The sequence below is a fragment of the Microcaecilia unicolor genome, chromosome 2 (genome assembly GCF_901765095.1).
Source record: "Microcaecilia unicolor chromosome 2, aMicUni1.1, whole genome shotgun sequence".
In the NCBI taxonomy this organism is placed as follows: Eukaryota; Metazoa; Chordata; class Amphibia; order Gymnophiona; family Siphonopidae; genus Microcaecilia; species Microcaecilia unicolor.
The window spans coordinates 254,885,964-254,910,854 of record NC_044032.1 but is presented as its reverse complement, the minus strand read 5'-3'; the positions used below and the strand labels follow the sequence as shown (position 1 = coordinate 254,910,854).

General features: G+C 45.8%; 1 protein-coding gene across 1 annotated transcript in view; it reads left to right on the top strand.

The window, feature by feature from the left end:
- Positions 1–24,891, top strand: part of SUV39H1 (suppressor of variegation 3-9 homolog 1) — a 77,755-nt gene that overhangs the window by 217 nt on the left and 52,647 nt on the right. The window contains exon 2 of the mRNA XM_030192403.1: positions 23,643–23,788. Within this exon, the coding sequence (XP_030048263.1) occupies positions 23,643–23,788 (146 nt within the window). The remainder of the gene's footprint in view (positions 1–23,642; positions 23,789–24,891) is intronic.

Genomic DNA, 24,891 nt, shown 5'->3' with positions numbered 1-24,891 from the left:
GAGCTGGCCAATGAAATGAATGAACGGGGGAGCTGGTCTCGCGCCGCTGGCTTGGTTGTCCGGGAACTTCCTGCGAAATTGAAGGGGCGCGAGGTAGCTGAGGGGCGCGTGGGCAGTCGTCGGCTTTGTGGCCTCCACCCCCCAAAGTTAGAGTCCGTTAAACATTTGCCTCCTTAATGATGTGGGGGTGGGGAAGCGGGAAAGTGGGCCTTGGGCAGAGTCTTGCGTATGAGGTAGTAGGGTGGTTGGTAATGTGCTCTCCACTTCCACTTAAATGTATATTCATGATTCCTGGGATGGGGCTGAAGTCTATTCAGGATCAGTCCTGGCTTTCGCCCCTTCGCTGGCTTGTAGAAAAGTAGAGGACTGTATTTCCTTACGTGCAAGTGAGTTAAAACGAGGGCTGGATCAGTCTGTGATAGGTGAGGTTGTGTGTGAACTATGGGGGCTGCCTGTCTGAAATCGACCCGTTTTCACCAGCCCTCTTTTCCGAATTCCACCTTGGCATTAAAAAAAAAATGAACTTTTAAAAGTTTTCTGATCGAATCCGGGAAGATCCCGGGGATCCCGCTGTTTCCGTCTTTTACCTGTACGTCTTGCTGACGGTCCAGCGTACAGGTTCTAGCTAGCCACATTCTGCCTGTACACTTCTGAGCCCAGGATTCTGTCTTCGCTAGTCTTAACGAAAAAAAAATATATAAGGACATTTGTTACAAAGTAGGTGTAGTATTACAATACAATTCAAGCAAATATGTAGTTTTAGATCTTAATTTTGTAATTGCTTTTTACGTTTTCTGAGGTATTATTTGAATCTGTATTTCTTAAAATATCTCGTTTTATTACAAATATTACAAACTAATAAAACAGGCCCGGGTGCTAGCAACCCTCAGAGTGTGTGTGAGAGATGGAGTGTGTGTGTCAGAGAGAGAGAGAGAATGAGAGCGTGTGTGTGTGTCAGGGTTGCCAGGTGGAAAAAGTTTTTCCCACCCAAACCAGCCTAAATCCAGCCCAAAACCTGCCCAAACTCAAACCCCGCCCCTGACACCCCACCCCTGCGTCATCACCCCGCCCCTGCCATCATCAACCCCGCCATCACCGGCCCCGCCCAGAACATCACTAACCCCGCCCCCGCGGCCGAAAAAAACCGCCTAAAAACCGCCCAAAAGACCGCAACCCGCCGCGGGCAAAAATTTCCCACGGCGGGTCGCGGAAAACCGCCCACCTGGCAACACTGGTGTGTGTGTGAGACAGAGAGATGGAGTGTGTCAGAGAGAGTGTATCTGAGAGACAGTGAGTGAGTGTGAGCCCCCACCCCCCCCCCCTCTCGCAGGGCTCCTTCTCTCGTCTCGCCTCTCACATCACTGTGCTCCTCCGTGTCTTACTCCAGGGGCAGTGATGTGGCGGTGAGAGGAGGAGCGGCTGCAGAGACTGTGTTGTAAGACTCGGGCATTTGCAAATGATTTGGGCGGGGTTTAAAAACATTTATCGCTTCTTTTCTTTTTGTAGCGGCTGCTGCTGCTCAATAGGAGAAGCAGCAGCGGCCGGACAGCGTTACTACTGGCATTTGCGGGTGGCGATGGGATTTGATGTGCCGGGGGGATTGGGTGATGTGCCGAGGGGGGGGGGGGGGGTTCTGTGGTGCAGCGCTTGTAGTTTTTTTTGATGTGCTGCTCCCTGCCACTTGCTCCGAAGTGGCAAGGTGAGGAGTAGGGAAACACTCCTCCCCCTGCCTGGGAATCAGTTGTTAGTGACGTCATCCTGGCTACGGAGCCCAGCTCAGCAACTCCAGGAGCCACGGACACAGGCAGTCCCACATTAGAACGTTGGTGGTGAGAGTTATTATATAGGATAACCACAGGGGCTCAATGGTGTGGTCCTAGAAAAGTTCTGGTGTATGGTGTCAAGTTGATTTTAGCAAGAGACTGGCTTAATAAAATGATACATCAAATATGTGCTGCTGCATCTTTTCCCTAGGAATTGTGTTAGTACCAGATGCTAGTTTTTCTCCCTCTAAAGGGGGGGGGGGGGGGAGACATCCATTAAATCCACCATTTTTTTCTTTTAAATGTATAACTTTTTAATCTTATTTATTTTCAATTTTTTTATGCGCCTCATGTTTTGCCTATGGCTGTGATAAGGAAGCCCAATAAAGCAGTGCATAGAAATAATATAGGGTCATGTTGTTGCAGTACACAAACTCAAGGCTGTATTAGAGGATGGCTGTGGAGGGATGAGTTGCTAATACAAAACCAGAAAAGGAGTGGAGACTAATGGTAATTTTATGGTATCATAAGTAGATCTGCCACAAATGTAGCCCTAGATTACACATCATTCCTTGGGAAGCATCCATCTTGCCAAAGGTCAGACTGTGATGACATGAGATTGCCCCTTCCTCATATCCATGGTCTCAAATTCAGTTAAGAAAGCGTGACATTAGAGCCACAGCTCAGTAGTTGAGCTTGCCTGCTGTCATCTTGCTCTGCCCTTGGCCAAATTGAAGAGAGCTTGAGATAAGCACAGTTGACTTGTGATAAAGTGAAAGGAAAACTAGAGAGCAACTGCGGTTGTCAGCAGTACAGCTCAACCCAGTCCTTGGTGCATACCCACCCGGTCAGGTTTTCAGTATCTCCACAATGAATGCAGATTTGCATATAAGGGAAAGGGGATGGGATTTGATATACTGCCTTTCTGTGGTTACAAGCAAAGCAGTTTAAATATCTACTATAATAATTTGCACCTCCAACCTTCTGAAGCCACTGAAATGAAGTCATCTTCTCTTACCAAGTCAGGGTTACGGCGGCGGGCAGCAGCAGTAAAACAAGTGCAGGCTCAGCCCTTCTGTCTCTTTCTCAGCTGTGGTCCTGTCCTCATTTCCTGTTTCCGCAAGGGCGGGACCACAGCTGACAAAGAGAAGGGCCGAGCCTGCACGTGTTTTACCGCTGCTGCCCGCCGCTGTAACCCTGACTTGATAAGTGAAGATGACTTTTAAAAGTCGGAGGGGGGGGGGAACGACGATGACGACGACCCAGGAATACGGACGGAGGGGGCACACACTCTCAATCTCACACACTCTCACAGACACAACACTTGCACCCAGTCTCACTTTCTCTGACACACACACACACACACTCACACTCACACACACACACACTCTCTCTCTCTCAGATTCACACTCTCACACACACTCAAACATACACAAGGAGGTGCTGTAGGAATCAAACCCCGTTCCCCAGTGCAAATCTCGGGCATAGTCATTGAGTATATCCTGAAAACATGACAGGCTGGGTGGCTTTCAAGGACTGGGTTGAGAAACACCTGCCTATGTCATTGGTTCTCAAACCTGTCCTGAGGAACAAACCAGCCAGTCGGGTTTAGATTTGCATGTGTCACCTCCATTATGTGTAGATTTCTTTCTTGACCACGCCCTGCAACTTAAGATTTCAAATTAGGTGTTAATAGCAGCCAACAATTAACTGTGATCCAGGAGCAGTCAGTTTTACAGTCTATGGTTGTCTTCCTCCTAATGTGGGCTTAATATATGCTATTGAGGTGACACAGTAAATGACAACAGATAAAGACCCCCAGTCAGTCCAGCAAGGTGAAGCAACACCTACCACTTTGGAAGTTATACTTATTCATGCGTAAACATCGGTTAGCAGTTTGCCATTATGCCAACACATGCAGAGGTGCATTTTCAATATGTCTAAGTTCAACTCTGGATGTTTTGCTAAAAGCATCCAAAATTCAAGTGGGGAATATAGCCATTTTCAAAATAGAAAAACATCTATTTTTTTATTTGGAAAATGGCTAGTTGTTAGATGTTTTTGTGCTCTATGCTTTTCTTTTTGGTCCATTTACGGAAAAAAAATCAAAAATGCTCAAAACCAAGCCGTTGGGATTTAGGAGGAGCCAGTATTAAACATATAAATGGCGAGTGTCGTACTCACTCGCAAATGCGCAGTAGAGACCCTCTCTGCCCCGCCCCCGCGTCAATACGTTATGATGGGGGTGGAACAGAGAGGGTCTCTACTGCGCATTTGCGAGGGACGAAACCGCTAACGCTCCCCCCACCCGGCCAGGCCCTCGCTCCGCTATTGAAACAGTGAGGGAACGCAGCACACAGCTCTGCTGAGCTGCCGTCCTTCCGTCTTCTCTGCCTGTGTCCCGCCCTCAACGACGTTACATCACACGAGGGCGGGACACAGACAGACAAGAAGAAGGAAGGCCGACGGCAGCTCAGCAGAGCTGTGTGCTGCGTTCCCTTGCTGTTTCGATAGCGGAGCGAGGGCCCGGGCTGGATGGAGGGGGGGGGGGTGGCGAGCTTGGTGGCAGGGGGGCTTTGCAGCGGCGACGGAAAGGGGCTTTCAACCCCCCCCTTTCCTATACGAGCCCGTTTTTACGGGCTCAACTGCTAGTTCTTAGTAGACTGGCCACACAGACCTCCCAGCAGAGCAATGGGGCACTGCAGTAGACTTCAAATAAATAATGCCAGGTACACATCTAACCATTGCTCCTCTGGCTGCTGAGCCCCCCCCCCCCAAACCCACTACCCTCAACTGTACACCACTACAATAGCCCTTATGGGTGAAGGGGGCACCTATATGTGGATACAGTGGTTTTCTGGTGAGTTTCGGAGGGCTCACACTTTCCACTACAAGAGTAACAGGTAGGGGGAGGTATGGGCCTGGGTCCACCTGTCTTCAGTGCACTACACCCACCACTAGACTTTTCCAGGGACCTGCATGCTTCTCTAATGGCCCAAGTATAACGTTAGAGGCTGGTAGGTAATGTTTTAAATCACAATTTGGGGGTAGGAGGGGGATAGTAACCTGGGAATGTCATCCCTAATCCCCTCCAGTAGTCATCTGGCCATGTAGGGCACTTTTCTTTTGTGGTTTGTTTGTTAATAACAGGTCTAGACCAAAACATCTAACTTGCAGCCCTGGATGTTTTTCTTTTTGTTTCCATTATGGCAGAAAAATGTCCAAGTGTTAGGAACGCTCAGATCCCATGCTTAATGTGCCCCAACACACTGCCTTGTGATTTGAATGGACCTCATAGAAAAACATCTAAAACCTGGTTTCAAAAATACCAATTTGGATGTTTTTTGAGAAAACAATACATTGTCTGATCTTCAAGCCCCTGAAAGGAAATGGCCCCGCGTACCTGAAAAATAGGTTGATCCTCCACACACCACCAAGGACACTAAGGTCCTCCCAAGGACTTTCACTAACCACACCCTCTCCAAAAGACATTACATGATGTGATACCGCAAGCGAGCCTTCTCCGAAGTAGCCTCCACACTCTGGAATACACTACCTGAAAGGCTGTGCTTAACACACGACTATCTCTACTTCAGGAAGCAGGTGAAAGTTTGTCTCTTCAACTAGGCCTTTAATGGAAGAAATAACTAACGTGTTAGTCTCACACACACAAGGAGTGACTCGGGCTGCACATACTGCAGCAGGACATGTTTATCCACTCCTACCCTTGCTGAGATAACATTTAACCATTTCTCAGATCTCATGTGCAACTTTCTTTTAAATCAATCACCTTACTTTCTAACCCTTCTATATGTTACATATTTGCTTTACCCTTCAGTATCAATTATAATGTTCTATTACGTATTGTGTTGACATTGTAAATAGTATACCATGCCATAGTTTGTATTGTTTTTTGAATATTTTTACTGCTGTAATTGTCTATTGCTCAAGTTTGATGTGTTCTTACTGTACACCGCCTTGAGTAAATTCCTTCAAAAAGGCGGTTAAATCCTAATAAATAAAATACTGTATGTGAAAAAGGTTGATTTTCCATTGGCTCACTGGCAGTTGAATTAGTGATGCAGTGGAAGGTTGCAGTATCCCACAGCATCCTTTCCTTGTGTACTATAGGGGAAGAGGCAGAGCAAAGGGGCAAGGAGCACTTTGACCAGTAGTCTGTGCATTTTACAGTGCCCTAACAAATCAACAGAAAACCTGAATCGTAGGAGGGAAGAGATGGGCATGAACCTAGCCGAAGGGGGGTGGGGAGAGCATAAGGAACTTTAAGGCGGATGAGGTTTAGAGGGAGAGAGAGAGAGAGAGCATGAAACATCAGAAAGGGAGGGCAAAGTGGTGAAACGAAGATGGTGTGGTACATTATAATCCTCCTACTCCTGTTGTCCTACCTACCCCTTTTCAGAATCTCGGATTTCTCAATGTGGGTCATATATGAAATTTAATTTTTTTGCTGCTGTGTATCTAGATCAGCGGTTCTCAACCTTTTTTCTATTCGGGACTTGCATGATGGATGCATATGTGACGCATTACACATAGAGGTACCAAGTTATCCAGTTCAGACTGGAGATTTTGGGATAGTCCTGGATTTCTGACCTCCCCATCCTGATGCATTATGGGACTGACAGTACTGATTTCAGTGGGCACTTCAAATCCCACACTGCTTTGGGATGTAAGTTTAAAACCAGGACTGTCCCAAAATCTCTAGCCTGGAACTGAGTAACTTGGTGTCTCTGTACACTTGAATCAAGTATCATCATGGTATTAGATATAAACACATACTTTACATGCCCAGGAGCCCTTCCCCCTCCCCCCCCCATTATGAGTATAATACAGAACTAGGACATTTACCCATACTGTGCCATACATAAAAAATATTTAAATTCTGGTGTCATCTCAGTAACAACACAAACTCCATCCACTACCCAGGTACATTGTGAAATAGCCCAAAGTAAATAGCATCAATTAACAAAGCAACCTAGAAATTGTGTGGCTGTGTTTCAGCATTCCTGCTGCATCAGGGGTACATTCATTTTATTTCTCCCTTCCTTAGGGTCTGATGCTCAAAGGTCTGGTACTAAAGCCAATAGCACAAGATCACTGCAGAAATTTAGCTCTGCAATGCTCAAAGTAAATAGTATTCAAATTATATGTGTGCTTTGAAACCGAAAGTAAGGGGACAAACATGCCTGGCTTGTGCACAAGAGTTTCATGGTAAGCGCAGCTCTTGTACATATGCCAATTCAAGACTGGAACTGCAAGCATGCATTGGTGCTGTTCTGTGCCTTTATAAGTGTTTCAAAAGTTTTTTTTTCAATTTGAAAGGCTCATATTTAAGCGTAGAAGAATGGTGCCAATGTGTGCTTCCAGTTTCTGTTTTGCTCAGACTTGCACACATTTGTTTCTCACTACCAGCGTTCATAGGCTGAACAGGCTTCCTTCTTTTTAAAAAATAAAAAGTGGTTTACAGTGAGAAATTCTGAAGAAATCCTCTCTTGAAAACCTTCATCACCACCCACAAGCTGGCTGTAAGCTTCCTGTGTTAAGGGCAGCATTAGTTTCTGCGCTGTTCTCTCACCATCGGGAGGGAATACCACATAAACTCATTAACATCTGTTTGCGTACATTTAAATACAATTTGTGGCCATCTTGGGCGTGCACATTGTTTCCCAAGCTAGAGCCCTTTGAGCATTCTGCACATATTAACATCCACCCAGTTGCCTCTAACGCCAGCATTAGGTTTTGAACATCAGTCCCTTGTGTCTGGGCTGTACCAGCTTTTTAAACACTTGGGTTGTTATCTCGGCTTACTAGCAGATGGAGGTAGAGAAGCTGCCCTTTTCTTTTTTTTCCTTTTATTTATTTATAAATTTTCAATAATACAAACGAATATTCATTTGTAAGGCAATACAGAGAAATTATTTAAAGGAAACAAAAAACAGTCAAATTTCAACAGAAATATATAGAAAACAATTATTTAAACTCTTTCTCAGACCACAATATCAGGGGGTAGTGGTTTCTAAATACAACTTTGAGGAGATTGTAACTTAAAAGAAAATATATTTATATACCAACATAGGCTAGTCCTGATCTTTATCCCTATTACATTATAGCTGTTTGTTGTTCCCTCATTCAGCTAGATGGTTTTTTAGAGTCCAGAAATGTCTTTAGTTGAGATGGTTCAAAAAAGCATATTTTTTCCCTGACAAACAAATCAGACACTTGCAGGGATAGGTCAACATAAATGTTGCACCAAGTCCCTTAACTTCTCTCAAGGATAAGAACTGTTTCCTCCTTTGTTGTGTAATCTTTGTAACGTCAGGAAACATCCAGGCTTTGTGGCCATAAAAAAATTTCGAGGAATATTTAAAGTATAATTTCATCAACATATTTAAATCTTGTTCAAAAACCAAAGTTATTATCAAAGTTCCTCTGGATGTAATCTCAGTCATAGAATCTTCCAAAATAGCGGTTAAATTTTGAATGTCAATTGCAGAGGAACCCTTCAATGAATCTGGAACTTCTTTATTTTTTTGAACATTCGGCAAGTAATAAACTTTACAACAAGGGGGAATATCTGTTGGAGACAAATTCAATATTTCTTGGAAATATTTCTTTAGGCAATCGCGAGAAGTCATAGTTGGCAATATGGGAAAATTCAACAATCTCAAAGTTAATCATCGGTTATGATTTTCTAGTTGTTCTAACTTCCGAGCCGTAAAATCTTTGTCTTTGACCAAAACGTCCACTATAGTTCTCATAGAGTTAACATCTTCTTTCAGTTGAATTATCTGATTAGCATGTTCTTGTTTCATATTATCTAAGGAATCTGACATAGCTGTTAATTTACTCACAATTGTAGACATTTGTTTTGCTGAATTTGCCACTGGACCGCTTGCCAATAGCCTCCATCGTCACCTCCTTGAGCATTTCCTGCTCCTCGGTGTTTTCCTCTGCAGCTCCAGGAGAGATACCGCCAAGCAGACTCAAACTCGACTCTTCGGACTGGGTTTGGTCCGCTAGCTCCAATCTGGTAGTTGCAGGACAAGGAGGCGGTTTCAGCACGGGCAGCGAAAGAGTAGTATCTAGCCCCAGAGTTGGCATCGCTCCTTCGACGTCACTCAAAATGGGGCTCGCCGAACCAATATCGGGAGGTAAGCTTCTCACAAATCGGTCAAGTGTTTGCTGGGCTGGGGACGATGTTAGGGTTGGCGGCGGTTGCCCCCTTGTCATCCCTTTTCGCTTAGTATGTGGCATATTGTTAAAGAAGAAAAGAAATTCAAACGAGGAATCGCCTGCATACACAGAGATCGCTGCAAGTTCAGCTAGGTCGCCATCTTGCCACCAGAAGCTGCCCTTTTCCAGTGATGTCACCAGTATAAGGGGGCTGGTACTCGGTGGAAAACCAGTATTTTCTACCTCCAGCAGATGGTAGGTTGTATAGCCTAGTGCTTCTTGGTCCATGGTCTAGCTCCCAGCAGTGCAGGCTAAGGCTTCATAACCTGGTAGAACCTAATGACCTAGCTCCTGGATTCCCAGATCCATGGACCAGACCTGATCCCAAGAATGAGCACTGTCTTTCCCCAGGTACCTTAATAACGGTTCATGAACTTTATGTCCAAGAATTTGTCCAAACTTTTTTATTTGAAATATTTTTATTGGCTCCAATGACAAATAACAAAACAATCAGCATACACAAAGTATTAAAGACAAGGTTCATAAACCATAACATTGACAATAATGGTTTTTAAAAATTTCTCACTACAATATCCAGGGCGCTGCATTTGGGATCCCCCTCCAATCAATATGAAGCCCCATTTTCTTCGTTCTAGAGGGTTCTTGGCCAGTTCTCACCTGGACAATTCCCACCTAGGATAAGTCCCAGTGAGCCAATTCCCACCCATAACTAAAAAAAACCAAAACACACTAGGACAATTAATCTCTCCCCTTTTACACATCCCTTTCCCCTACCAGACATCAGTTCATGTGGGGGGGGGGGGGGGGGGCAATGCTTCCCCACGCCTCACCCAACTAGACCCTGCCTACAAGTAAACTTAAAAAAAAAAATTTAAATGCTCCTAAATAAGTAAGTAAATAAATAGCTAGAAACTCTGAATTTTGCCCATAACACGTGTAAGGTGTCCCTATAATAACCAGCCTCTCAGAATTCAACAAACTTCCTTGAATGTGCGGCAGCGGGAGGGGTGTTACCGAGCCAGGAAAGGGAAGAGCTGCGGGAGCTGCTTGCTGTCTTTGTTCAGCTTGCTCGTGGTGGTGGGGAGATAGTGAGGAGAAGCGCGCAAGAGAGAGGGAGCGAGACACTTATCCAGTACGCATCATGAAGATACACTTGACACACCATCAGGATGTACCGCCGGACTGTCCACAACACCAGGACTTCATTGAAGGAAAAATTCAACAGTAAAAAACAAAAAATGAGAGGTCACGGCAGGTGGGAACTGGCCGGGAGGGAAAGTTCCTGGTTGGGAATTATCCCCCTCAAGTGGAAATTATCCAGGGGGAAATCACCCTACATGGGAACTATCTGGGGGGGGGGGGGGGGGGGGGATTGTGGGTGGGAACTGTCCAGCTGGGAACTTGCCAGATACCTTTCTAGAGGGGTGGATATACTTGTAATGTAACTCTTGAAGCTGAGCAAATTTGCCAGTTTTTCTGGCCTTCCTTTTTTTTTTTTAATTTGCATTTAAAATATATATCAGAGATATAACTTTCAAAAAAGGAAATACAGCAATTTTTCAAATGGAATAGTGATAAACACTCTAAACTTTAAAGAAATGATATACTTAATATAGTCCACCACTGGGGGGTAGGAGGGGAGAAATCAAACAAAACACCATAGGATGCTGGTATTTACCATAAAAAAATAATAAGAAATAAGAGCAGATTACTTCTCACTTTTAACTTGCCCCAAAATAACTGAGAGTCCAGGACAATACTAGCCAAACTGCACACCCTTCCCTTCCACCCCCCCACCCCAAAAAAAAAGCACCTAAGCTGAGATACATCATAAATAATATAGCATGCACTCTGAAAGAAAATGACACATTTACAGGGAAATCTCAGCTGGTAAACAGCTCCAGTAGAAATTGTTGCTTTGTTTCAATTCAAGAAATGTTTTGCCTTCTAGGTTTGGTCTATTTGGATACATCTGAAGTAGAGAGGTGTGGTAGCCGTGTTAGTCCACTTTTAAAGGTAATCAATAGAAAATAAAACATGGAAAAGAAAATAATTTGATACTTTTTTTTATTGGACATAGCTTAATACATTTCTTGATTAGCTTTTGAAGGTTGCCCTTCTTCGTCAGATTGGAAATAAGCAAATGTTGGTAGATGACATATATATAAGTGAGACATCAAAGCATTTCAGTGACAGTCTAACAGGATGGGGGTGGGTAGGTGAGAGACATGGAGATATACATGGAGACAGGAGTGTGTCAAAGCAATACAATTTTATGGTTTATAATGGGCTAGAAAACCCAGATCTTTGTTAAGTCCTGTCTGGTTAGTGTCAAAATATTTAATCATGCTGACTTCAAAGGTCTTACGTTCCTGTATTGTTTTAAAGTTCCCTTTCAGGATTCTTACTATTAAATCACTGGTACAGTGTTCTGGTTTTGTAAAGTGCTGCCCCACAGGCGTGACATCTTTATTGGTACTTGCATTTTTCATATGGTGTCTATGTAAATTAAATCTCTTCTTTAGCATCTGACTTGTTTCTCCAATGTAGCAGCCTTCGTTGCATTTTTTACATTGAATGATATATACCATATTGGAAGATGAGCACGTGAAAGATTCCTTAATGTTGAGTATTTTTCCTTTGTGACCGTGGGGGTCCTGTGAAATATTTTGGCATAGTTTGCAGCTGGATATATTGCAAGGATGTGTGCCATTCTTTTCTTTTTGAGTTTGTGTTGAGAGCTTACTTCTAATTAGCTTGTGTTTTAAGTTGGGTGGCGCCGGCAGTGGGGGTGTCTGCTTTGGGTGTTCCAGTAGCGGTCGCGTCTCCCTCACCCCCGGTGCCGGTTTCGGCGGGAAACACCGCCATTTTGAATCCCTCGTTGCAGGCTGTTCCTTTGCCGTTCAACCGCCCGTTTTTCCATCGGGTGAAGGAGGTTTTCCTCTGGAGTTTGTGGTACAAATGTACCAAGCCTTTCTGCTGCATAAGGCTGCTCCTGTGGACTTGCCAGAGAAAAGGATGCTGGAGGGGGCCTCTGTGGCTAAAAACGGGCTAGACTCCCTGAGGAGCTGGAGCAGGATTTTTCTCTTTTCTCTGGTCGGGAAATGCCATCCTTAGAGGAGGAGGCATGGTTTCCTGAGGAGCATTTTGATGAGGAGCTGCAGCAGATGGGGAAGAATCTCTTCTGGTGGGTGAGGATTCCTCAGTGGTAAGGATTTTTCATAAGGATGACCTTCAGGAACTTATCTCTCAGGTTTCTTCTACTTTGCGTTTTGATGATCAGGATCTTCAGGTATCCGAGCCCAGAAAGGTGGATTTGCTGGTCGAGGGTATTCGCAGAACAGGTAAGTCTTTTCCTATGCATCAAGATATTAGGGATATTATTCAGGCTCCGTGGGAGATTCCTGATTCTGCTTTTCGTCTTGCTATGGTTAGGCTTTATCCGGTCCCAGACTCGGATAAAGACCTTTTGTGCCCCCCCCCCTGTTTATTTACACCTTATATGTATGTAAACAAAGAAACTGACACCTATTATAAAGAAGAATAATCAACAATTTTTATTTTTTCAACTGTCCTCCCTTGGACAGAGGCAGTATGAGAACATCATACTGGAAGCAAAGTATACTCACAATATATATGATCAGCAGTAATACAGAGATATATGTTTACTTAGCTTACATTCATTGCGCTTCTGCTTATATACTCTTAAATTAGTACTGCACCCAATTCCTGCACGTCAGCAACCCTTTTCTTTGAAGCCTGTTCTTTCTTATCTACAAATGTCAGCAGCATTCCTTCTACCCTAGCACAGACTGTCTCTGTTTCACACAAGGCTACCCAGCTCAAGGCTGATTCTATGACTCCCTTATTATTTTCACAGGTGTGTGACTCATAGCTCTTTTGCCTTAATACTTGCATTCCACTGACCATAGGAACTTTTTACTGTTCAACTGTTTCTCATTATATTTATGCAGCATGTTTTATTATTTAACACCCCCCAGTAGTGGATGCGGTAGTTTCCGCGGTTACCAAGCAAAACATTGTCCCGGTAGATGGTGGAACCGCTCTGCGACATCCCCAGGATCGCCGTATTGAATCCTTGTTAAAGAATTCCTTTGATGTTTCTGCCCTGGCAGTGCAGGCTGCAATTTGTGGGCCCTTGTTAGTGAGAGCTTGTTTCCGCTGGTCTGAGAGAGTTTTGGACCGTTCTTCTGATGATCTTTCCGCTATTGATAATGAAATGGCTAAGCTGGAAATAGGTTCATCTCTTTTGGCAGATGCTCTTTTTGATTTGCTTCAGGCTTCTTCTAAGTCTATGGCTCTTTCTGTTGTGGTCCGTCATATGCTTTGGCTGAGTGGTTGGTCAGCGGATGCGGCCTCTAAGTCCAAGCTTAATAAATTTCCCTTTAAGGGTTGTTTTCTGTTTGGAGAACAATTAGATAAGCTAGTGCATAGCCTGGGTGAGGCTAAAGTTCCTAGGTTACCAGAGGATCATCCACGAGGCTCTGGTCGTGGCAATTTCTCAGGTTGTAGTAGAGGCCGTGATTTTCGTCATTTTTGGCCAGGCAGAGTTTTTCAGGGACAACGCTCCAGATTTTTCCAAACGACTCAGTCCTTTCGAGGAGGTCGTAGACGAGGTCAAGAAGCAGGAACTTCCCTTTCTTCCTCTTCCCGCTCTCAACAATGAAGGTTTGCGGGCCCAGCCTCTAGTACAAGTGGGTGCTCGGTTGGCACAATTTCAAGAGAGGTGGGCCCAGATTACTTCAGACCAGTGGGTATTAGAGGTTATTCGAGATGGGTACTCATTATAGTTTGCTCACCCTTTGTCGGATGCTTTCCTAGAATCTCCTTGCCATTCTTGCAGCAAGGCTGGAGCCGTCCTGGACCTTTCGGGCCATTTGTCTGGTTCCTTTGGCGGAACAGCGTCAAGTCCGTTACTCCATTTACTTTCTGGTACCCAAGGGGAAGGCTCCTTCCGACCACTTTTGGACCTCAAGGCGGTCAATCGAGCGCTCAAGGTGCCCTCGTTTCGTATGGAGACTTTGCGGTCCGTCATTGTTGCGGTGCGGTCCGGGGAGTTCCTTACTTCTCTTGATCTTACGGAAGCCTATTTCTATATTCCTATTTGCCGGTACATCAGCGTTTTCTTCGTTTTGCAGTTCTGGGTCACCATTTTCAGTTTCAGGCTCTTCCCTTCGGGCTTGCGACTGCTCCTCTCATGTTTACCAAGGTCATGGTAGTTGTAGCTGCGGCTCTCAGAATGGAAGGCATTTTAGTCCATCCCTACTTAGACGATTGGTTGATCCGGGCAAAGTCGTTCCACGAGAGTGTTCAGGTGACAGCTTGGGTGGTAGAATTTTTGCAGTCCCTAGGTTGGGTGGTCAATGTGCAGAAGAGCCATCTTCAGCCTTCTCAGTCGTTGGAGTATCTGGGAGTCCTGTTCGACACAAAGCAAGGTTGTGTTTTTCTTCCGCCGGCCCGTGTCTTCAAGTTGGAGACTCAGATTCGTCATTTCTTGCAGTCGCAGCTTGTCCATCGGCAAGGGATTAACTTCAGGTTCTGGGATCCATGACGGCAACAATCGAGGTGGTTCCGTGGGCCACAGCTCACATGAGGACTCTCCAGCGGTCTCTCCTGTCGAGATGGTCGTCCCAGACTGATTCTCTTCATCAACGATTGCCACTTTCGCTCCAAGTGAAGACCAATCTTCGATGGTGGCTTCGAGAGGCCAATGTGTCCAAAGGTATGCCTCTAGATCAGCCCAGCTGGATTCTGGTGATGACAGATGCCAGTCTCCAGGGCTGGGGAGCTCACTGTCAGGGGCAGTTTGCTCAAGGTCTCTGGTCTCATCAGGAGACGTTTTTCTCAATCAACCTGTTAGAGACTAGAGCGATTTGCCTGGCGCTCCACAGTTTTCTGCATCTTCTGACTGGACACGCAGTGCGAGTGATGTTGGACAATGCCACAGCGGTAGCATATATCAATCGGCAAGGCGGGAGGAGGAGCCTGCTGTTGGAGCGAGAGGCTTCGCGGTTACTTCAGTGGGCGGAGATCCATCTAGTAGCTCTATCAGCGGCTCACGTGGCAGGGATACTAATTGTTCAGGCAGATTTTCTCAGTCATCACTGGCTCGATCCCGGAGAGTGGTCGCTAAGCGAAGTGGCGTTTCAGCAACTGGTCAGTCGTTGGGGTTCTCCCAGGACGGATCTGTTTGCCTCCACCGTCAATGCAAAACTTCCTCTGTTCTTCAGTCGTCGCAAAGATCCCAAAGTGCAGGGTGTGGACGCTCTTCTTCAGTCCTGGCCAACGGGCCTAATGTATGCATTTCCTCCTTGGCCTCTGATAGGGCGTCTTGTTCAGAAGGTCGAGACTCACAAGGGACGTCTGATTTTGGTGGCACCGGATTGGCCTCAAAGGCCATGGTATGGCGACCTTCGGCGTCTTCTAGTGGATGTTCCCTTCAGACTGCCAGTCACGCAAGATCTGTTGTTGCAGGGTCCGGTTGTTCATCCGGATCCGGATCGATTCTGTCTTACGGCCTGGCTCTTGAAAGGGCTAGGCTGACGAAGAAAGGTTATTTTGCTCAGGTCATAGCTACTATGCTTTGTTCTCGTTGCCGTTCTACCTCTTTGAATTATGTGCGTACCTGGAGGATTTTTGAGGGATGGTGTAAGGAGTTTAGTCTCTCTCCTTTTCGTGCTTCGGTTCCGCAAATTTTGGATTTTTTTGCAGCTTTGTCATGCTTTCGTGATCGTGTCCAAGGAAGATCTCTGGCTAGTCATCCAGATATGGTACGTTTTTTGAGAGAGGTTAATCTCCTTCGTCCTCTGTCTCAAAGTTCTTTTCCTCGTTGGGATCTGAATTTGGTGCTTACGGTTCTTACTAATCCTCCCATCAAGCCTTTGTCGTCCTGTTCTTTGAAGGACTTGACTCTGAAGACAGTATTTTTGGTGGCCGTTGCTTCGGCTAGGTGAGTCTCGGAGTTGCAGGCGTTGTCGTGTAGATCACCGTTTTTAGAGTTCTGCTCTGATCGCATGGTTTTGTGGCCTGTTCCTTCCTTTCTCCCCAAGGTTGTGTCGTGGTTTCATGTTTCTCAGCTGGTGGTATTGCCTGTGTTAGGTTCTTTCTCCGGGTCAGAAGAGCAGTAGCATTTGAAGTGTTTGGATGTCAAACGGGTGTTGAAACACTATCTTAAGTCTACGGAAGACATTCAGCGATTAGATTGGTTGTTTGTTCTGCTTGGAGGTTCGCGTAAAGGGCTGATGTCTTCTAAGCCCACTATTTCTCGTTAGTTTAAAGAAATGATTGCCTCGGCTTATCTTCTTTCAGGAAAACCTGTTCCAGAACATGTTAAGGCTCACTCTACAAGAGGTCAGGCAGCCTCTTGGGCAGAACATTGTCTGGTGCCTCTGGAAGACATTTGTAGGGCAGAGACCTGGTCGTCTTTGCATTCTTTTTCTAAGCACTATCGTCTGGATGTCCTCAGTCATCGACCCGTTGCTTTCAGAGTGCGTGTCTTATCGGCGGGGCTGCTAGGGTCCCTCCCATAATTTCACTGCTTTGTTACTTCCCATCAGTCACATTCTGGGTCGGTCCGGAGGGACACTAAGGAAGGGTAAATTAGGCCTTACCTGCTAATTTGCTTTCCTTTAGTCCCTCCGGACCGGCCCAGATCCCTCCCTTCAGATATCAGTGTTTTCTCGGTTTGCGGTGGTGTTGCTAGTTTATTTATGTATTTAAAAAAAAAAAAAAAGTGTTTTTCTGGTTTACTGAACTTCCTGTTATGCAGGAGCATGTTACGTTTGCAGGCACTCACCCTATGTTGGCAATGTGCCGGTGGCTGCTCAGGTTTTTGGATGCAAAGGTTATATATTTCTTCTGTGGCTTTACTTCTGCTTTGGTACTTTATTACTGGATCTTTCTCTAGCTGACAAGGGCTCTTATTGGCTCGCTAGAGTCACAGTTTTTTTTCTCAGTCTCCACCTGCAGGAAGGCGTGCACAACCCATCAGTCACATTCTGGGCTGGTCCGGAGGGACTAAAGGAAAGCAAATTAGCAGGTAAGGTCTAATTTCTCCTTGTTGCATGTAAGCAGGGTGATAAACCCTATTTGATTTGGTAAACAGTCACGCATATTTTAAAGGTGGTCCTGGCATTTATGGGAAGCTAGTGAACTTTTAACAAGAGAGGGGAAGTCTTCTCAAAGTGAAGAGCACTGCATACAAGGCGGGCAGCGGTATTTTGTGTTGTTTTTAATTTGTTAAGGAGTGAGATTTTAATACCCACGTATATGGCATTACAATAATCACATTTGGATAGTACCAGAGTGGGTGATAGTACGAAGTGTGGAGCTTGAGAAGAAAGGACATAGTGTATAGAAGACACTCGAGACCACCTTTGAGACCTGATCTTCGAATGATAAATGCTGGTCAATGGTGATGCCAGGATTTTCATCGATTGATCTAAGGCATGTGATGTGTTGTCAATAATGAAGTTTTTAATGAAATGGGTTGATAGGGGTTGGCAAGTATGAGGACTTTAGTCTTTTCCCCGATTTAATTTGAGTTTGAAACTGAATGCCCAAGATTCCATCAGATCTAAACTGGTTTTAATCTCATGTATAATTTCTAGTAATTCCCTTTTCCTTGTCATCAAGCAGATGAATCCATTACGAGTGGGTTGTGTCCATCAACCAGCAGGGGGAGATAGAGAACACTGAAAAACCATAGTGCCTCATGGCCAGCTAGCTCCATCTGCCTCTCAGTATTCTCTATACAGTTTGTTCAAGCTCCTTCAGAGTCGGAGTGGTCCATCAATCGCTTGGAGTTGAAAGCGATTTTCCAGGCGCTTCTGGCCTTTCAATTGACCCTGGAAGGATTGGCTGTCAGAGTTCTGTCGGACAACACGACAGCAGTGGCCTACATAAATCGTCAAGGAGACACTCAGTGCATAACACTAGCCGCGCAGGTCGCACAGATTTGCCACTGGGCCGAGCTTCATCTGCAGTTTCTGTCAGTAGCTCATACTGCAGGTCAGCGCAACGTGCAAGCCGATTATCTGAGCAGGAATCAAATCGACCCAGCGGAATGGGAACTTGCAGACGAAGTATTCCTGCAGATATGTGCCAAATGGGGAAAGCCCGTAATGGATCTTATGGCGTCAAGCACAAATGCCAAATTCCCGTGCTTCTACAGCAGATGGAGAGATCCTCGTTCGGCAGGGTTGGATGCCTTGGCTCAACCCTGGTCTCAGGGCCTCCTGTATGTGTTCCCTCCGTGGCCCTTGATAGGGCGAGTACTCCTGTGGATTCGGCTACACCAAGGAGAGGTGGTTTTCATTGCCCCGGATTGGCCCAGGAGGCCGTGGTATGCGGACCTCCGGTGGATGCTGGTAGAGGATCCCCTGCCGTTACCTCTGGTACCGAACCTGTTGTCACAGGGCCCGGTGACCATGGAGGACACCTGCCGCTTTGGTCTTACGGCATGGCTATTGAGAGGGCGCAATTGAGAGACAAGGGATAGTCCAGTGAAGTCATTTCCACTCTCCTACAGGCCCGCAAGCGTTCCACTTCCGTGGCTTATGCCAGGATTTGGCGCCAATTTGAGGCTTGGTGTGCTACTAAAGCGATCACACTGATGCGGGCTTCTGTCTCGCCGATACTTGACTTTTTGCAGGATGGTTTACAAAAAGGCTTGGCCTATAATTCCCTGCGTGTTCAAGTGGCAGCCTTAGCATGTTTTCGAGGGAAGGTCTCTGGCCTCTCTCTGGCTGCTTGCCCGGATGTGACACGGTTTCTTAGAGGGGTGCTTCAGCTCTGTCCTCCCGTGCGGGCTGCGTGTCCGGCCTGGAACCTGGGGTTAGTTTTAAAGGCCCTTCAGTGTTCGCCCTTCGAGCCACTTAGGTGAGCTTCCGAGAAGGATGTGACCTTAAAGACGGTCTTTTTGGTGGCCGTGACATCAGCGAGACGGGTATCTGAGCTCCAGGCGCTGTCCTATTTCTGCAATTCTCAGAGTCTGGAGTAATGGTACGTACGGTGCCTTCCTTCATGCCTAAGGTGGTTTCAGCGTTTCACCTAAACCAGCCTATTTTCCTACCCTCCTTTTCTAAAGAGGAGTTTCCAGAAGCCTATGGGCAGTTGCACCTTCTGGATGTGCGAAGGGATCTGTTGCAATATCTGCGCATGTGAAATGCCTTCAGGACCTCTGACCATCTTTTTGTTCTTTTGTCAGGTCCGCGCAGAGGGTCTCCAGCGTCGAAGGCCACTATAACCCGTTGGCTCAAAGAAGCTATCTTTTCAGCATATCTGCTATCTGGCCGGCCTCCGCCTGAAGCCTTTAAGGCACATTCCACAAGAGCGATTTCCTCTTCTTGGGCTGAAACTGGAGCACTCTCTCTTCAAGAGATATGTAGTGCAGCTACTTGGGCTTCTAAGCTCTCGTTTGCCTGACATTACAGGCTGGATGTGGTTGCCAGGAGAGATGCGCATTTTGGAGCACAAGTGCTGGCGCGTGGTGTGGCTTGTTCCCACCCTATCTAGGGATTGCTTTGATACATCCCACTCGTAATGGATTCATCTGCTTGATGACAAGGAAGGAAAAATTAGGTTCTTACCTTGGTAATTTTCTTTCCTTTAGTCATAGCAGATGAATCCATGAGCCCTCCCTCTGTGGTTCATTATGTGATTCATGTTAATTTTATGTTCAGTTTTTCCTGTAGATATGTTCCCTCATTGGGACAAGTTGGAAAACAGTCTTCAGGATTTCTGTTCAGTTACAGGAGGATTAGTCCATTCCCTCCTTGACTTATAGCTCCAGTTTTGGGGCATTCATCCGCTGTGAGGAAAGTTCATGTTATTATGCTTTGCGGTGTAACACTGCTTTGGAAGCTTCAAATACTGAGAGGCAGATGGAGCTAGCTGGCCATGAGGCACTATGGTTTTTCTGTGCTCTCTATCTCCCCTTGCTGGTTGATGGACACAACCCACTCGTAATGGATTCATCTGCTGTGACTAAAGGAAAGAAAATTACCAAGGTAAAAACCTAATTTTCCCTTGAAGGGGATATAAATGGTGACATCAGCATAGATGAAGGAATTAAGTCTGTGAGCCTCTGGTAAGTAACACAGGTGGTGCCATCATGATCTTGAATAATATGGTGATAAAGACGAGCCTTGTGTAACTCCACATAGAGTCCCAGGGTGAAGAAATATGACCTGATTCCTTAGCATCCCTCCGAACCGGCCCAGAAAGTGACTGATGGGTTGTGCATGCCTTCCAGCAAGTGGAGACTGAGAAACTGTGACTCCAGAGAGAGAGCCAATAAGAGCCCTTGCTAGCTAGAGAAAGATCCAGTATTCTCAGTCTCCAGCAGTTGGAAGGTGGTGAGCCCTTCAGTCTCATTCCTTACTCTTTTCTCTTTCTTTCTGTAACTCTCTTTGATTCTGTTTTATCCTTTTGTTTGGTATTTTGTTTTTTTCTGTGCATCAGGTATTAAAAAAAAAACAACAACAAAAAACTTAAGGGAAAGCTTGTTACTGAAGGCAGAGACCTGTGGGTGTGTCTTAGTGCCTCAGGGGTGTCACACTCGGGTGGCTGGGTCCCTACCCCCATGTCCTCCCTGCCATCGATGGAATGCTCTGAATTTAATCTGTAAAAAAAAGAAAAAGAACCTTCTCAGCTGTTTTGTTAAGTGATCTGCTGTTCTGGGGTGTGAGCGAGCAAGACAGCTCCCGTTCTCCCTTCCCTGCAGCTGGCCTTTCCTCTTCTCTGACTGCTTTTGTTCGTGGTGCTAAAAAAATAAAAAACCCCACCATGGCAGAAAAGCTCCACCGCTGTTCTGTCTGTCAGCGGCGGGGATTCGGCTGAAGTGGTTCCTGTAAGTTTTATACCGCGGTGGAGGTGTCTGCAGAGGAAGTAGCAGGGTCTTAGAGGTCGTCGACGCCAGTGTCTGCGGGGGGGGGGGGGGGGGGGGGGGGGATCCAATTCGGGCATTTCTGGTCAGTCGGGTTGGCTCCAATTTCAGCGGGAAACGCTGATATCTTGTCTCCTGCTTCAGTTTCTGTGTCTTCCTGCTGTTCCGATCTCTCTGCCGGTGCAGAGTCCTTCTATTTTGCCTGCAGCGTCTGAAGGAGGATTCCCTCCTGAATTTGTTTGTATCAGGCCTTTTTGCTCCTCAAAGCTAGTCTTGTGGAAGCTGCTGTTAAAAGGCCTCAGGAGGGCCAGTTAGTGTCTGCATAGCGGCTCAGACAGTCCTGGGAGTTAGAGGAGGACTTGTCTTCTGAGCCTGATGAGGACATGCCATCCCTGGAGGACCCAGAGTTGTTTTCTGAGGGACAGCTACCTGAGGATTTTGTTCAGGTTGATGCTGGAGCAGAGACTCTCCCTCCGGGGGGAAGATCCCTTGGTGGTGAGAAGTTTTCATAAAGAGAACCTGCAGGAGCTCATTTCTTTGGTTTCCACTACTTTGCATTTTGAAGAGAAGGAGACTACTGTGGCGGAGGCCAGGAAAGTCGACTTACTGGTGAAGGGTATTTGACGGCCAGGTAAGACCTTTCCTATGCATCAGGATGTTAGGGACATCATTCAGGCGCAGTGGGAGGTTCCTGATTCTGCCTTTCGTCCTGCTAGGTCTATGATCAGACTTTATCCTGTCCCGGATTCCGACAAAGTGCTACTGTGGTCTCCGGTTGTTGACGCGGTAGTCTCGGCGGTCACCAAACGGAATACAGTTCCCGAAGATGATGGTACTGCCCTGAAGGATGTCCAGGATTGCCATATCGAATCCTTGTTGAAGAGTAGGTTTCATGTCTCGGCCTTGGCGGTGCAGGCGGCTATTTGTGGTTCCTTAGTGGCGAGAGCTTGTTTTCGCTGGTCTGAAAAGGCGTTGGATCGTGCGCCAGATGACCTTTCAGTGATAGATATCGAAGTGGCAAACCTGGAGATGGGTTCAGCCTTTTTGGCGGACGCTCTCTACAATTTGCTTCGAGCCTCTTCTAAATCTATGGCTTTATGTGTGGCAGCACATCGCTCTATTTGGTTTTGTGGCTGGTCAGTGGATGCAGCCTCTAAGTCCAAGCTTAGTAAATTCCCCTTTAAGGATTCCTTGTTGTTCAGTGATGAGTTAGATAAGCTGGTCCGCAGCCTTGGGGAGACTAAAGTACCAGGGCTTCCTGGGGATCGCCCCAGGGGATCCGGGCGCGGTGTGTTCTCGGGCCGTGATAGGGGCCGTGATTTTCATCTATATAGACCTGGCAGAGTGGCTCCAGTTCAGCAGTCCAGGTTTTTTCAGAGGACCCACTCCTTTCGTGGTAATAGTAGAGGATGTAGGGAGACTGGCAATTCCTTCTCGTCTTCCTCTTGCCCTCAGCAATGAAGGCTTGCGGGCCCAGCCTCCGATTCCAGTAGGTGCTTGGTTGGTGCAATTTTATGGGAGGTGGGCCCAGATTACCTCTGACCAGTGGGTTCTAGAGGTTATTCTAGACAGATATGCCTTAGAGTTTGTGCGTTCTCTGTCAGACGCGTTCTTGGAGTCTCCCTGCTGTGCTCGTCTCAAAGCCAAAGCGGTCAGAGACACTCTGCGTAGACTTCTTGACCTTCGGGTTATCTGCCCAGTTCCCTTTGCAGAACTCTGACGCATTGCAGTATCTGTATGTCAGATGAGTATGTCTGTATGTCAGATGAGTATGAGCCTTTTGACTTTTCCACTGTCCATGTTTTTTAGTGTGTATGATGAGAGCACCATTCCTCGGCTAATTGAAATACTGAATATTCCAGGCTGCATGATACACTTATGGGGAGAATTGCTTGATACTATTTTTTTTCTCTGTCTCCATCCACTGGTAGACAGACACAACCCCTTGGTGACTGGTCAGGTAGGACTAAAGGAAAGAAAATTATCAGGTAAGATAACATTTTTCCTTACGCCTACTCTGGCTGGTGTAACTGCGGGCATGTAAATGTAAGGTGCTCCAATACTGGGTTACACTAGTATTCTGTAACAGAATCTGGGCATCCAGATGCTATTATAGAATAGTTTCTCACTGAGTGGCATTGGGGCACCAAAATGGAGGCACTTACTTCCCCTATAGTGCCAATATGAGCAGTTCCTTTCAGCACTACATGGCAGCTTGAACAGAAAGAATGGTGTGATGTGGGAAGTAGCTTCTGAGGAAGAAAGAATGTTGGTGCAGAGATTAATGAAGTAGAAAGGGATGTGGCATGAGGAAGGGGAAATATGCTGCATTTTGACAGGAGGGTTTGGAGATATTAGTGATGTTGATAACTGCAGCAAGGGATGTGATGGTAGCCCTCCAGGAGAGTGGGAAAGGAAGAGAAGGGCATTGTGTGGGAAAATGAATAGAGTGAATGTGGAAGGAGTAAAAAATGTTGGAAGTGACCAACCTGTACTGGCACTAACAAGATGCAGTAGCAGCAGGTCATTGGTTTGCCACAACTCACTAGTGTATGGTAAATTGTGTGGCAAGAGTCAGATAATGTGGCATTCGCAATGGCCTTGAAATGGCTGGAACCAGAGTCTTTGATTATAAGGGTACTTCATCCCAGAACACCATGAATGATCCTATGCAACGATGATGGGTGTTTTGATGGAAAGACAGGGGTGGTTGTGTCAGAGAAGAGCATGCTGACTAATTGGTCTCCTTTTTCTATCAGGATGTAGCATTTGCTGTAAGTCCTCCTGGAACCATCTGCAGGACCTGTGCCGCCTGGAGAAGCTTTCCTGCACCTTGCTTGGAGTCACCAGGAAGAACCTATGTGATTTTGAGGTGGAGTACCTCTGCGATTTTAAGAGAGTCAGGGTGAGTCTCCCATACATAGTAATAGGAAATTTACATTCAGGTTGCTTATTCTCACATACCTTCCCACCTCCTCTAGGAGTTGTTTGTTTGTACTTTCTATTCTTTTCACCTGACTGAGGGACCTGTGCATATGTGGTGGGACGCTGCTGGAACTTTCTTTAGTGCTACAGGTAAGTGTCTTTGCTTTTTCTCACAGTCCATGTTAATAAATGTTTTTCTTGCATATTTAATAAAGTGATCTGGTGCAGGAGGTAATGGTGCTGGGGCGCTTGATAACAGTGATCATAATACGACCAGATTTGATATTGGCTTTGGAGTAAGTACACACAGGAAATCCAATACGTTAGCATTTAACTTTCAAAAAGGAGACTATGATAAAATGAGAAGAATAGTGAAAAAACAAAAACTTAGAGGAGAAGCTATGAAGGTCAAAAATTTACATCAGGTATGGGTGCTGTTCAAAAATACTATCAGGCCAAATATATTCTGTGTATTAAAAAAGGAGGAAGCAAGACCAAACGATAGCCGGCATGGTTAAAAAGCGAAGTGAAAGAAGCTGTTAGAGCTAAAAGAAAATCCTTCAGAAAATGGAAGAAGGACCCGATAGAAAATAATAAGAAACAGCATAAGGAATGGCAAGTCAAATGCAAAGCACTGATAAGGAAGGCAAAGAGGAATTTTGAAAAAAAGACTGTGTTGGAGGCAAAAACACATAGTAATTTTTTTTTTTTTAGGTATATTAAAAGCAAGAAGCCAGTAAAATAATCGGTTGGACAGCTAGATGACTGAGGGGTAAAAGGGGCACTTAGGGAGGACAAAGCCATAGTGGAGAGATTAAATGAATTCTTTTGCTTCTGTCTTCATTGAGGAAGATTTGGGAGAGATACCGGTGCCAGAAATGGTATTCAAAGCTGTCGAGTCAGAGAAACTGAATGAAATCTCTGTAAACCTGGAGGATGTAATGGCGCAATTTGACAAATTGAAGAGTAGCAAATAGCCTGGACCAGATGGTGTTCATGCTAGAGTACTAATAGAACTGAAAAATGAACTTGCGTAACTATTGTTAGTAATATGTAACTTATCTTTAAAATAAAGCATGGTAC